Source organism: Aulostomus chinensis, chromosome 11 (assembly GCF_037954235.1).
Source record: "Aulostomus chinensis isolate RoL2024-O1b breed Wild chromosome 11, RoL_Achi_v1.0, whole genome shotgun sequence".
Taxonomy (NCBI): domain Eukaryota; kingdom Metazoa; phylum Chordata; class Actinopteri; order Syngnathiformes; family Aulostomidae; genus Aulostomus; species Aulostomus chinensis.
Genome location: NC_141330.1, coordinates 26,146,443 through 26,160,309, shown reverse-complemented (window position 1 = coordinate 26,160,309; position 13,867 = coordinate 26,146,443). Strand labels below are relative to the sequence as shown.

At 43.4% G+C, this 13,867-nt stretch overlaps 1 protein-coding gene across 1 annotated transcript in view; it reads right to left on the bottom strand.

Annotated features, from left to right (window-relative positions):
* ibtk (inhibitor of Bruton agammaglobulinemia tyrosine kinase) overlaps window positions 1-13,867 on the bottom strand; it is a 31,292-nt gene that overhangs the window by 7,740 nt on the left and 9,685 nt on the right. Inside the window, exons 11-26 of the mRNA XM_086219220.1 lie at window positions 12,662-13,043; window positions 12,208-12,464; window positions 12,041-12,127; window positions 11,838-11,920; window positions 11,558-11,595; window positions 10,910-11,006; window positions 10,706-10,807; window positions 10,154-10,271; window positions 9,972-10,032; window positions 8,968-9,095; window positions 8,662-8,774; window positions 7,256-7,401; window positions 6,538-6,656; window positions 6,332-6,430; window positions 6,040-6,186; window positions 3,651-3,836 (exon numbers count right to left, since the gene is read on the bottom strand). Of these exons, the coding sequence (XP_086075346.1) occupies window positions 3,651-3,836; window positions 6,040-6,186; window positions 6,332-6,430; window positions 6,538-6,656; window positions 7,256-7,401; window positions 8,662-8,774; window positions 8,968-9,095; window positions 9,972-10,032; window positions 10,154-10,271; window positions 10,706-10,807; window positions 10,910-11,006; window positions 11,558-11,595; window positions 11,838-11,920; window positions 12,041-12,127; window positions 12,208-12,464; window positions 12,662-13,043 (2,163 nt within the window). The remainder of the gene's footprint in view (window positions 1-3,650; window positions 3,837-6,039; window positions 6,187-6,331; window positions 6,431-6,537; window positions 6,657-7,255; window positions 7,402-8,661; window positions 8,775-8,967; window positions 9,096-9,971; window positions 10,033-10,153; window positions 10,272-10,705; window positions 10,808-10,909; window positions 11,007-11,557; window positions 11,596-11,837; window positions 11,921-12,040; window positions 12,128-12,207; window positions 12,465-12,661; window positions 13,044-13,867) is intronic.

Below are 13,867 nucleotides of genomic sequence, written 5' to 3'. Positions count from 1 at the left end.
CTTCTAAAGGTCTGTCCATCATTCTTCAACCTCTTATTCAAAGTCTGAACATAGTGGCAGCTCAAGCAGGGAATCTCTAACTTCTGTCCCAGGCCACATCAACCAGCGCTCCCTGGGGGATCCCGAGGCCTTCCCAGGGCAGCATGGAGATATAGTTGGACCATGTGGTCATGGGTCAGCCCGTTCAGAGTGAAACCACCTTCAGACGTCGTTTTCTTTATCTAATATGGGATTTTAACAGCTCCCTTCTCCTCCTTTTTTAACGGAACTCCGTTCCGACCGTGAATATTTTCAGAGACACCTGATGCCAATCAGGACCATATCAGCAGAACGCAGCCACACAATGGCTCTTCCTTTAAAAGATGACACACTGAAGATAAAACACACTCAAACTGTGATATATACTATAAATTAATTGACCTTTAACTTAATTTACCACCATGCAATCTAAAAATGCTTCTTTCCCTCCAAACCAGACTGCAGAACACATTATTTCTCCTGTGAATTGTTGCATTGTTTGAATCTAAACGTAAATGACTGCTATCGCTTTACTCTCCATCCACGGTGATCTGGAACCTTAATCTAACATGACATGTATCCTGGATTAGCTCCCAGCAGGCTGATCTGTGTGTACTTCAGAGTTGCTATGAGACTCACAGTCTTTATTCAGTAGATTGTGAAGAGCTGTGGCCAGAAATGTTCCATATCACCGACGATGATGCATGTTTAAGTCATATGGAAAATGAGGAGTGCCTGTGCCGGCCAAGAGACAACTCTGGAATCCAAAACCCCCAAAAAAGTCTGACAGTCAGTCAAAGTACAAACATCAGACAGACATGTCCATTAATTCTGACTTGGGAGAAGTCACCCTGGAAGGCGGACATGAGAGCATATGAGGCTGCTGCCTCCTGAGTCTCCAACTTGTCCGTCTGCCTGCTCGTCCAAGTAGCGGGAAGGTGCTTCCTGTTCTGTATGATACAGGGAGACGTGAGGGCTGCCCTCATCCACTCCGATTACTGTCACTGGCTTCACTGCAGTCACTCACCCAGCTGTTTCACATCTCCTCCTCAAATAATTCAGTGTGACAAACAAACGCCGACGTACGTGTAAGAACCAAACATCTGATTGAATCTTTTAAGAGAATTTGCAATAATCCAGAGGCTCATGGAAAAAGGTTTGTTTCCAGACGACTTGGACCAAAATAAGCTTTTGAACATGTAATTTGTCTGTCACGTTAAAAGTACATAAATAAATCTTTGCTGAACTCATCTTCTTGTAGACCTGCACAATATATCATTAAATGGATGAATTGGAATTCACAGTTCAGGACGACGTGTTTTTATGAAAATTGATTTCTTATTATTAAGTTTACACGCCAGCATCAAAAGTGGAACTAATGCACCGCAACACTCTACAGGGGTACATTAGCAGGGTGCACCCAAACACTGTGGTCACAAGCATGGCAGTGACGGCAGGGAAGCCGGAGCTTGTACCGAGGTAAGGTGCTGCTACATCTTTTATATGGAAATGGTTCAGTTTACTTGCGTAGGACATGTTTGTCAAACACAAACCAGCGCTCGCTGTGAGGTCTGTTCAAAAGCTGTTGCAATCAAAGGAAGCAGCACGACAAATTTATTCCAGCACCTAAAGCAGAGGCACGCAGCTGAGTGTGTTTTTATCATTATTTTGATCATTTGACACCTTTAAACCTTACAAGTTTGAAGGTGTACTGTGTCGTTGCCAGGTTCAAAATATGATATGATAATAAGACATAAAAGCTTTCTAAAAGTTCTAAGTGTTTTCAATGACGTGGTCCACCAGCTCACCTACAAGCCTTTTTGGCTCGTCAGATTGCACTTCAACCCTAAAGTAAAAAAAAAAAAAAAAAGAAGAAGAAGGTAAAACCTGTTTTGAGCCATTTATTTGTCATCTGTTGTTTACTTTTGAGTAGAGCAGAGAAAAATCAATTCAAATCAGAAATCAGATTTTTTGGAATACAATCTGAGTAGGGCTGCAATCAACCAAAGAAATTCTTGGTCAACTGAAGCCCTCAAATTTCGACTAAAAATCGACTAATTTTATATATGAAAACTCTACTGTGTCAACTATCAGCACAAAACCTGTTGAGGAATATTGAGAAAATTGTTTCTGTCAGGTTATAATAACTGACCGACGCCATCGTTGGTCCTGCGCAGAGCCAGACTGAAAAGAGGAGCTCAGCATTGCGGCTGAGACACAAATAGACTTTTAACTTAAAACTTTACTCTTAAACACAAAAGGCAAGTCCATTGTAAGAATTTTTACAATTAAAACAAAACAATTATTAGACTAAAACATTGAAATGTCAATTCTGATGTGTTCATATACTCAAAACTGACAGGGCAACCTGAGGTGGACACGTTAGCTCACCGTTTCTAGGCGACACATCAGGTTTGTAGTGGAGCTGTGACATGAAAACTGGTGTTGGCAAACTTTGCATTCGACTTTTTCCCCATGATCTGTTTTCATGAAATGCTGCCACACTGCAGACGTCTTTGACGTGGGGGACGAGGACTGACTTGGAATGAAACCGTCAAAATTAAATAGACATTCATCAAACCACCAGACGTTGGCCTTCTAGTATTCTTCAGTCCGTCTGTCTCTAGCGGGTCGGGCTAGTCCAAAATAGCAAAAACAAGGGGGTGTTCAAAGATAGATTGTTATCTGTGAAACAGGGGTGCTTTAGGTACTTTCCTCCTGATGAAATTAACGTGGCAAAAAATCGACCGATCAGAATTTTGGTCGAGCCAGAACGTATTGACTAATAAATCGACCAGTCGACTGGGAGATTACAGCCCTAAATCTGAGATTTTATTTTTGGGCCGTATCGCCCAACTCCACTCTGTGCACTTGTGAGCACAACGGATCACAATAACTTAGTGAAATGTTGAGTCACAAGAACTCCAGCGGAGCCAGTGGCTGTAGTTTGGCGCGATAAGCAGAAATAGAATTACGGTTCATATCAGATAAGAGAGATGAACCTTCAAAACCTACCAAGATGAACTTCAGACATTAAATTAGAGAAAAACAAACAAAGTCTCTCAAATGCACCCAAAAACTCCAATACAATAAGCGATTCTTGAGCTTTGTAGATAATAATGTGTACTTCATCTATGAAGGACCTGAAATGTGTGTGTGTGTGTGTGTGTGTTTATGATAGCGCATGTCAGGGTAACAGTGTCCGCAGGCAGCTTGACCCAGCTGACCGGGTCAGCTAGGACCTCACACCTCTCTCTCTCTTGCTGTTTGATGAGAGAGATTCTGTCAGTCAACAGCTGGAAATTTTAGCCTGTGGCCTGGAGAATAAGCACACTTTGATCATGCTGCTTTTATTTCTTCAATGAATGACCAGAACAGGCTTGATACTGTCCTGTCCTGAAGAAATAATTTGACCATCATATCAATGATGTCATATTTAAATAGGGTTGTATCAAATTAGTGTGTGCTGTTCAGCATCTTCTATATTTAGTGTCAGCTGGTTTAAAAAAATAATACTCTGCAGTTTCATGACAATACCACAACAGTGCCTCCAAGTGGTAAACAACAGTAAAGACAACATACTGTGTGTGTGTGTGTGTGTGTGTGCTTGAGAGATCCAACATTAAACTCACCCAGTGGGTCTCTCCTGCTCACTGGTTTCAGCGCATTTGAACGTGACCCTCCTGCTAGCAGGGGGAACAGAGATGGGGGAACCCTGAACCGCTTGGCCCATCTGGGTTCTCAGCAACCGGTTCTCCTCCTCCTCCAGCAGTGCACGAAATGAGCATGAAGAGGATGGGGACTGGACCGCTGTGGCCCTGTCGACAGACATGGAGGAAGGAAAAGCATGAAATGGTGATTCACAAACAAGAATAAACAGGTGGTGGCACGTTTGCCACCAGTGCTCTGAAACGGTGGGCCCAGACTCAACAAATCTTCCAGTTTGACTGATACCTGTTTACGTTTTTGCAAGTGTAAGCTTTTAATTTGGGAAATGAAGTGTACAAAACAACTTGGGTGCACTTCAGAGAGAAAATGTTGTCTTCAGAAAGATTGAGGGGATGAGTCTGATGGATATTTCCACTGTTTGAAAATGAATCATTGACATGAAGCGCTCAGAGTAGATCCCCCTCCCGGGTGACCGGTCCAACCAGAGCACACCAACTCTGACAAAGCCGACTCCAAGTCCTCCCATTTTGAATGTTCTTTGTCTGCTTGCCAGTGTGCCTCCCTTGATCTGTGTTTTTTTTGTCACAGTGTCTATATTTTCTGAAAGTGATAATTCAGAAAGTGTATGTTGTCTTACAAGCACTCAAAAAAGGGGCGGCTTGAGCCTTTTTATCACTTCTTTGTGACTCCAGACTGCTGAAAGAGCCACGTGTATTCAGCCTGAGGCCACAGCAAGTGAAACTGACCTAAAACGTTGGTTTACAAACTCTCAAGCACATTGTCACATTCTGGGGTCCATAACTGCCCCCAAGTTTTTGCCAGCAACTCATTGTTCTCCAGGCTTTATCAACAAGGTTGCGCTGATTACGTGAACGAGAGGGTGCGCGCCCCCGCCTCTCACACACAGACAACGCTCCTCACTACACATCATCCTACTTGGAGCTGCCGTGCTGTGGTAAATCAGGGCCCGCTACTTGGCTAAGCCAGTTAAACCACCCACTCACCAAAGTGAGCCAGTCAGAGTTCCTCCACCAGATCCTACCAAAACGCCGGCAAACACGTTGATGAAGAGATGGACCCTGCCAGTAATGATTTTGAACTGGAAACTCCATTGCGACAAAGCGTCGTCCTAATTTGCTCCAGTCTTCTCTAGTCTGATAGCATGCAGCAGCCTGAGTGAGCGTAATACTACTTCGAGGTACTGCAACGTTACCGTTTCATCATTCATGGTGCCATGACTGACTCGGTTAAGTAGTTTAGTAGGGTAGCTAATATTTAAGCTCGGTTAGCCTACCTTTCTTTGGCTTGCTAACATATCATGTCTGATAATATCAGTGAAGCGTGACAGACACAACGAGGCACGTCACGGGAAACTTTAAGTTATTTTTCATTTCATAAACTGCTTATCATTAACCTACCATTGAGGCAAACTGCGCGGTTGGGTTTTTAGTACCGTACACTACTTCACTGTCACTCTGTGTGTGGGGCGTGACATGAGGAGTCAGAGCGCCCTCTACTGAATACATAAGGACATCATTTCTAAAAAAAACACCATGTTAACAGCATTTTATTACTGAAAATTATAGTTTCAAATCGGCGTCAATCAGCCAACTTTTGGCCGGTTAGCGATTATGCTCTGATGGCTATAATCAGCTGATAAGATCGGAGGGCCACTTAATTGGGCGGGTGCAAAAAATAACCAAGCTGTAACTACAATTTTTTCCATGGCCTACATTGTTTTAAAAATGCTCCCATTTTTTGGACTGTGGGGGCAGAAATTGTCCCCAAAATATTTTCTTAATTTCATACCCTGCTGCCAGTTGACGTCGGCACAAACCAAGAACAAACACTGAACCAGAAGTTCTTTTTCCATAGAGAAACAATAATAAGTGGATACTATGAAAAAATGTAGTTTACTTTTAGATGACTAATAAAAACCCAATAATGAATGACAGAGTCTCATTCAAGCTCCCCGCTAGAAAACTGTTTTCTAAATAAATAATGTGGATTTTGCATGAAAGCAACACGAAAGTTAAATAAATGACTAAGTGCTGTAAACATATTCCCTGTGTGAGACCCGCGCCCTGTTTAGCGTCTCTCTCTAGTTCAGACTCACACACACTTGATTTAACTGTAAAGTATATGTGACATCTGTCTCGGTTTTTTTCTTTCACACCAATTACTTTACAGTAGTATAATTAGTGCTAAACATATCCACACTTTGGGACTTTTTCCCTGGACTCTCTTTTAAACCGAGCTGCCATTCAGTGGGAGGCTGTGAGGCTGTCAAGGGAGCCAGGAAGTTATTTAGTGACAGTTGGTTCATTGGTCTTCATACTGGGGCTCACTCACCAGGCCTTCCCACTGCTGCTTTTGGATGGGGTGACTATGGGGGTGGGTTTGGACTCCACACTGGCCTCCTTGTTAGCCATGGCCAACATCTTCCTCTGCTTCTGCGAGAGTTTAGCTGGAGCAGGGGAGTGTTTGCTGCTGCTGACACTGAATGCGGCCAGAAAAATATGTGCGGTTAGCTGAAGTGAACAAATACGGTTCAGTCAAGTGTGGCAGTGCTAAGTATTCACCATAAATAGGTTTTTTGTAAACCATCTCTGCAGTCAAGATAAATACAGCTGACTTCTCATACCTTCCAGGGCTTTTAGGAGTTGCTCCGTGGGTCTGCAGAGAGTTGGCTTCCATGTCCATGATGGTTCTCAGATCCAAAACTGGAGGCGGATGTGCAGGGCTGAAAATTGTAATCGTAATTTCTTGTTGAAGTCACTTTCTTGAATGAAATCTTAAACCTGCTCTTCAAGGTAAGCACAGGAGTAGACTAGTTTATGTCCAATTTACCTGTTAAAGGGTCTGGGAATGGCTTGTGGAGCAGAGTTGGGGGGAGTTGGGAGGCCATTCTTCAGGCAAGTCGGGGTGCTTGGTGGGGTTTTCAGCCTCTGACCGGAGGTCCTCTCATCCTGCAGGTACACACCTCTTCTCATGAACACTTCATCTGGGGCACCAATTTTGTCTTTGGTAGCCATTACTGTGCATTAAAATGTCATTAGGATAGTGTACTGCAGGCTGCACGGTGGTGCAGTCGTTAGCACTGTCGCCTCACAGCAAGAAGGTTGTGGGTTTGAGTCCCGGCTCGGGCACGGGGTCTTTCTGTGTGAGTCTGCATGTTCTGCCTGTGCCTGTGTGGGTTCTCACCGTCCAAAGACATGCAACTGGGGACAAGGCTGATTGATACTCTAAATTGACCGTAGGTGTGACTGTGAGAGCCAATGGTTGTCTGTCTATATGTGTTGGCCCTCTGATGGACTGGTGACCTGTCCAGGGTGAACCCCGCCTCTCACCCAAAGGCTGCTGGGATAGGCCCCCCCCCCCGCGACCCTAAATAGGAATAAGCGGAAGAAAATGGATGGATGGATAGTGTACTGCTTAACCTGAGTTCCTAATATTCAGTGGGTCACACAAGTGAGGTTTTACTGAATGTGTTTTGTTAAGGACCAGCAGGGGGCAGTATAAACCACCCAGCTGCTACAGATGATAGCTCTAGCAGTCAAACACCAACCTCAGCTCTGTCATGGAAGACTGGTGACTGCATGTCTCGGGGACTGCCCACTCCCATGCAGCTGCCCTCCGAGTCTGATGTGAGCAGCTCCTGCAGGGACTCAGCAGAGTTGGCCTTTCCCGTCTTCACCAGGCATGGGGAAACCACTGAGAGGAAACAGAGCGTGTCAGTCACCCAACTGTACCTAAAAATAAGCAAATACTTTTCAAACAGACCTGATGAATCTGAGAGACTGTGGTTTGTCCTGATGTGTGATTATGTGCAGGATTTTCAGGCATTACTCCACTTTTCCAATCAATTCAATTCAAGACACTCTGTCTACTGTCTCTGAATTGATTTAAACACTGAAGAAAATCTGTGGTACCCGCTCACAGCTGGTGGCAGTCAGACGTTCCTCCAGTTTACCCATTTCTGTCACATATCACATAAGTAGTATGTGATATCACATAAGTGAGCCAGCAGCTTCCCTGTCAAACAGTGGACCTAAATTCAAAGACGATTAAAGGAAAGCTGATAACTCAGCAAGCTGAGACAGCATCAAGTTTGTCTTCTCACTGTCCAGGAATGCCTTGCTTTCACTTTAGTAGTAAACACATGAACTAGGTGTTAGTCCCATTTTGAAAAGTATGCTTTCAGTCTGGCCAACATTTATATGTATTTTAAAAGTCCAGTTTTAGTCTGACATTTATTCGACTCTTTCTGGCGTCACATAAACCTACAGACTGGTACTCGCCTACCGGACAGTACATGAGACAACTGCTTTTCATTCCTCTACGACTGCACTCACACTTGGTCCAGTTGCCCAAGCACAGGGCGGTGGGAGGAGTGATGATCCTCGACCATGTCCTACTCTACCGTGCACACACAGTCACACATTGTATCAAGGTGACAAGTTTGCTCTACAAAACACTGTTTTGTTATTTGGTTTAACATACAGTGAGCGAGTGGGAGGCCAGCAGAAGACAAGGAGCACATCAAATATATGATTCTTTCATTGTGCTGCAACATCACTCCTTATTAATCTGTGTCTGGACAAGTCATTACTCCATATACTGGAGTTTGCTCACTCCCCAAATGTGTGGCTGAAACATATGCTGTTATGTGTGTCCAAGTGCCACCTTTCCCAAGTGAGCCAGGGCCAGGGAAGCACTCACACTGGGTCAGACGAATCGAACCCTAAGGGACAAACTGCTTGAGTGAGGGAGGATCACCTGGTGTCAGTCTGCACCTCTTGGTCTTTGTCAGTTTAGACCTTTAAGAGCATTTTCTTTTACCACTGTTGACAAAATGTGCTGTTGTTAAGTCCACATTGGACAAAAAAAACCACCAGCTCGAATGAAGTAATATTAAATGATATGATGTGCTGACTTTAACACGTTAGTCTGTGTGTGCCGGGTGTTGTATACCTGTAGCAGGGGGGCTTTGAATGATATCAGAGAGAGTGTAGCCTCCTGAGCTGTCTGAGCGTCGCCTTGGTTTCTTTTTAGCCTTCATCTTGGCCTTCTTCAAGAGTATTTCCCTGAGGAGGGACAGTTTTTCACAATCAGTGACACATCCAGTATTGATAAGGGTATAAAATGGTGCTTGGTTTATCTGAAGCTCTCCTGTAGGTTTACTCTTCTGTATCCGAAAAGCCAAAAAGGTGAAATGTCAGCAGCCCAATTCAAAAACCAGAGGCACTGTTAATGACGTGAAGACTTCAGCCTGTGTACCTGCAGGAGTGATCCGGTTCCGCTTCTGGCTTGGGGCTGAAGGCTGAGTCCAAATCCTCATCTTCGTACATACTAAGGTCTGGGGCACCAGGATCCGGGGTGATAACCCTCTTCTGCATGGCCGGGATCTGCAAGAAAATGGAAAAAAAATTAAAACATTATTACAGGACAACTTTACTGTTAAAGACACATCTCAGGATAAAAGATTACCTCACATTGCACAAGTTTGAAAAAAATATGTAATTGCATATAAATGTAAAATGTGATTTAATGTAAAATGGCATTTGGATACAATCAGCCTTTCACAAATATTGCGCCTTCCTGCCACTTAAGAATTTAAGTAGGCCGTGTTGCAATTTCAATTAAACTAAACTGTTTGAACTTGAAATACAGTTTTTATTTTGCGATATTTCCGTGTTAGACCATCAACAGGCTGTTGCGTGCTGGAACATCTACCACCAAAATGTCACAACATGGACGGTATATTGCAAATTCATACAGGAGCATGCTTTTGGAAACTCACTGCAAGGGCAACCATATGCCAGTAAATAAAACTAGTCAGGCTCCTCAAAACGTGCGTGAACATATTTATAAGATTTAGAGTAATTTGTCATTTTGATTTACTTTAGTGTTGCTCCTCTAGTCCTGTACACTGCCCACATGTCCTAGAGTGGCAGAAGTTGCTGCATTCAGCTGCAAGTTATGAGAACAAAAACAACAATTGTGTGACTTTTACACGAGACTTAAGTGTCTTGTAGCAGCTGCTCTTTACTAGAGCAGCTGCTGGAGGAGAAATTCATTTCTCTCTGAGACCCCAAGAGGCCTTACTCACTAATTGGAAGACTAAAACCAGACAATTATTTATGGCTTTTTGAATTTCTTAGGTTCTACAAATTATCAAAATAGTTAAGCAGCATTGAAAATAGCAATAAAAAAAAGCCCTAAATTCAAATCATGGAAAGCAGGATGCACACGAGGATGTTTCCAGGTGCAAGGTGACTCACCATCCTCCTGTAGGCAGCAGAAAGCTCCACAAGCACTTCATCACTAAGAATCTCCAGCGCTCTGGGGGCACCATAGAGACAAGTAGGAGACAAACACATGACCACAAGAAAATACATTTTGTGCTCACCCCTGTTACTGTATATATTAGAATTTCCTTTAAATCAAAAGATTTAACTCGCACTTTGACTCCAGCAAGGCAGCCATGTTGATTACGATGAACTGCAGGCAGGAGAGCTTCAGTTGCTCTGCGTTGTACATGGTAGCAAACTCCAGCAGCTCTGCAGCGTTTTTCAGGGTCACTGAGAAGAACCGAGCAAGCAGCTTAAGATTCAATGATTCAAAATGATTTAAACGGTTGAGGTATGATGCTTTCACATAGGACGTAAATTATGGTTGCAAACAGAAGGAAAAACAGCTGTGAATAACACAAAAATCACCAAGGAACTGTTTGTTGTGGCTTCATTATGAGCAAGTTAAATCAATAATTCAGTTTACCAAAACTTTAAAATCATTTTCCGCTTTTAACCAAGTTCGATTAACTTTCAGTGAAATCAGATGTTAAATCAGAGCAGTTGCAACATCCATTTTGGTTTCAGTACTTTTCTATCAGTAGCATCAAAATCTGACACATGACTGGAACATCATATCAAGATAAAGGAGGTGGGAGAAAAATCCTGAGCAAAGCAAATCAATCTAGTTAGAACAATGGAGGCAGAAGAAACAATGGACGTACAGTTCTCAGTGATGACGACCTCGCACATCTCTTTTAGCCGTGTGATCAGCAGCTGATCGGCTACCACAAGCACGCTGCAGATAAACTCAACATTCAAGGACTCTGTTGTGGAAAAGACGAGAACAAGTTTGATCTTACATGTTTACCATGACGTCCCAGTAAAAACACCAGAGAAAAACAAATGATGAGTAACAAACAAGCTACCTTTGATGGTGGGAGACTCATCAGTGTAAATGTACTCGAGGATGACCTGCAGGATCTCGGCGCTAGTAGGCATCTCAAGCGCAGTGCAGGATGTAGCCTGATGGGGCACAAAGCAACGCTGAATATCTGCCCCGTAATCTTAATATAAAGTAAAGAAATCTCTCCACCTGAGTCCACTGATCAGCCCTGCACATTCCTGCACTACCCAGCATCTTCCTGACCAACGGCACATCGTTCAGCAACAAAATGACGAGCTGACACTGATTACCACACATCCGTCCAGAACTTCTCGACTGTGGGGTTTTTTCCTCACAGTGCATTCCTGAAAGACGTCTCCATATTTGACTCAATAATACGACGATGAAATGTGATTGATTTATCATTCTGTTCACATTCATTTGTCTTCTCATCCATTTCACCCAACAATAGGGTTACCTCCCATGATGCTAAGACGGTGACTGACACTGTTCTTTTGCATTTCTGCCAAAGTCTACTCCTTAGTACAGGTCTGATCTGGAAGGTCACAACAAGCACATTTCCTCAACTCCACTCGTATTTTTGGTGCACAAATCCCAGAGATGTGGACTAGAGCTTCATAGCACACTGATTTAATGATGAAGTTCATGCAATACGAAACACTGGACAAACCTCAATCCAGGGGTTTCCGAACATACTGTTGAAGTACTCTGCAGAAACAGACACAAAAAACACTGACACTTATTTTCTTCGACTTGAAATCATCCAGTGATGTTTCAGAAAAAGAACTGAGCCAAAACCACACAAGTCGACAGGAGCAAAAAATCTACACAGTGATAATGAAAACTGAGAACTAGAGGTCCAAGGTTCTATTATACTTGACTACTACACTGATAATTAGTTTACACTGCTAGAAACATCTGTTTGTGTGTGTCTGTTCTAGTTCTGTTACCCAGTCTCGCACAGAGGACACTTTTGTGACAAGAAAACTCTTTCCCGTCTTCAGATTTCAGAGTCACATCACACAAGTAGGAACTGTGTAGAAACACAAAAAAGGAGAAAAAAAAATGACCAGATGGAATGAATTTGTATGTCAAATATGTTGTCTTCAACGACTCCATAGTAACACCTGTTAGTATATCCTGGTGTACCTACCATTTCTTTTGGTTGAATTTGGGTTTGCTGCCAACTTTTTTCTGTATAACATTGATGATTCCATTTTCATATCTGACGCCATCCAGACTGTCAAGAAATAAAGAAAACATGACATAAAAAAGAGGCGCGTTGTCGGATATTAGCCGAGGCTTTAGAGTGCAACTCACCGGGCAGACAAGCTGCCCAGGCCCAGCTTCTTGGCTACGCCCTGTAAGGTTTTCACTGGGTTGGCCGCTGCCTCGTTGGCTCCGGCCTTGTCACCTTTGCCTCCTTTCCCCTTCTTGCCAGACTTGGAAGCCTTGCTCTTGGCCTTGTCGCTATCTCCTTTGGTTGCTGGGGGAAGGGAGCGGTACACCTCCAGAGCAGAGCGACCTCTCAGGCCCAGGTCCTGCAGGCTGCTGATAAGCTTCTCCTCCTCTGAATCCTGGCCAAGACAACAGAGCCAGAGCATCACACTCTTCATTAAAAATAACCACAGCAGAGACGGAGCTTAGGGGTTCTGAAGCGGACAAGCATATACATGTATACAGTATATACACCGGTATACAGAATGCATAAAGGCTCTACATGAAAATGATCCTAAAATTTAATGAAGACCCAAAACGTTACGCTTGTCCTCACCTGGATTTCTCCCTTCAGGGCCCCCGAGACTCTCGGCCGGGCCCCCTGCACCAGCAGCTCACAGGAGTCGGTGTAGATGAAGTGTAGGGCGTATTCCAGCATGTCGGCTGGCATCTTATCCAGAATCAGTAAATCACAGCCCACAGCATCTTCACTCTTTCTCACTTCTTTATCAATCTCCTCGTCGTCCCCCCGCTCAGACATGAACTGTTTCCGGAAGAAGTCGGACCTCATGGACAGAATATACTTATGAGCCGGAAAGGTGCGGTCACCAGCCTGAAGGGTCACATCGTGTATGCTGTCCATTTCATCCGCTTCATCCAAAAGGCTCCGGAAGTGTTGGCAGAGGGAGGAAGGAGAAACGCTGGGAATCTCAAACAAACTACACGAAAAGACAAAGGGAGAAAAGATTGTTCCATCAAGAAGGAGAAAAGTGTTGAGAAGCTGCAACCCTGACTCAAGAGGCCAATGTTATTGTCAAAGGAGACTTTTAAAATAAAAGATAATTGAACCCCAGAAAGCTCAAACAAATTATGGCCACTAAATCTGCCTACGTAAATACTGTTGGAGTCTCTCGGGAGATGAGGCTTTTCTAGTGAATATCCTGTGTACGTATCTACATTTTATTTCTAGTTAAAAGGAACGAGGTTTCCACCCCTAGATGGCAGAGTTACTTGTTCTGTGCAATGAAATCTACATGTAATATGGTGGGAGGTTGAGATGTTGATGATGATTCCATCAAGATGCAGTCAAATAAAGAGGGGAGGGAAGAAAACCTTACTATGATTGGTATTCTGGGTTTATCTGCCATGAAGCATGATTTTAACATGTTTTTGATGGGGTTTTTTCTTGCTGTTGTAAACCACTTAGAGCTGCAACGTTTTTATGAATGTTCCTGTCCATATAAAGTTGTATTAATAATATAGTAAAAATTAATAATTTCACGAGAGCAGACCTCCACCCTGCCCAATGGGTGCCCTCACAAATGTTTGCAAATATTTCCAAACCTAAAAGAAGTGTGCCAGAATTATTCCAGACAGGTTCGTGTAACGTTTCCAGAGAAATTAACAGGAATGTACATTCAGGCAAATGTGCATTTATACCACCACTGAGGTGACATGACACATCCGGTCCTAAATCTCACTGATCCTTCCTCAACATAAGTTCTTAATCAACGCTCATCAAAAATCATGCTGCTGACTGAAC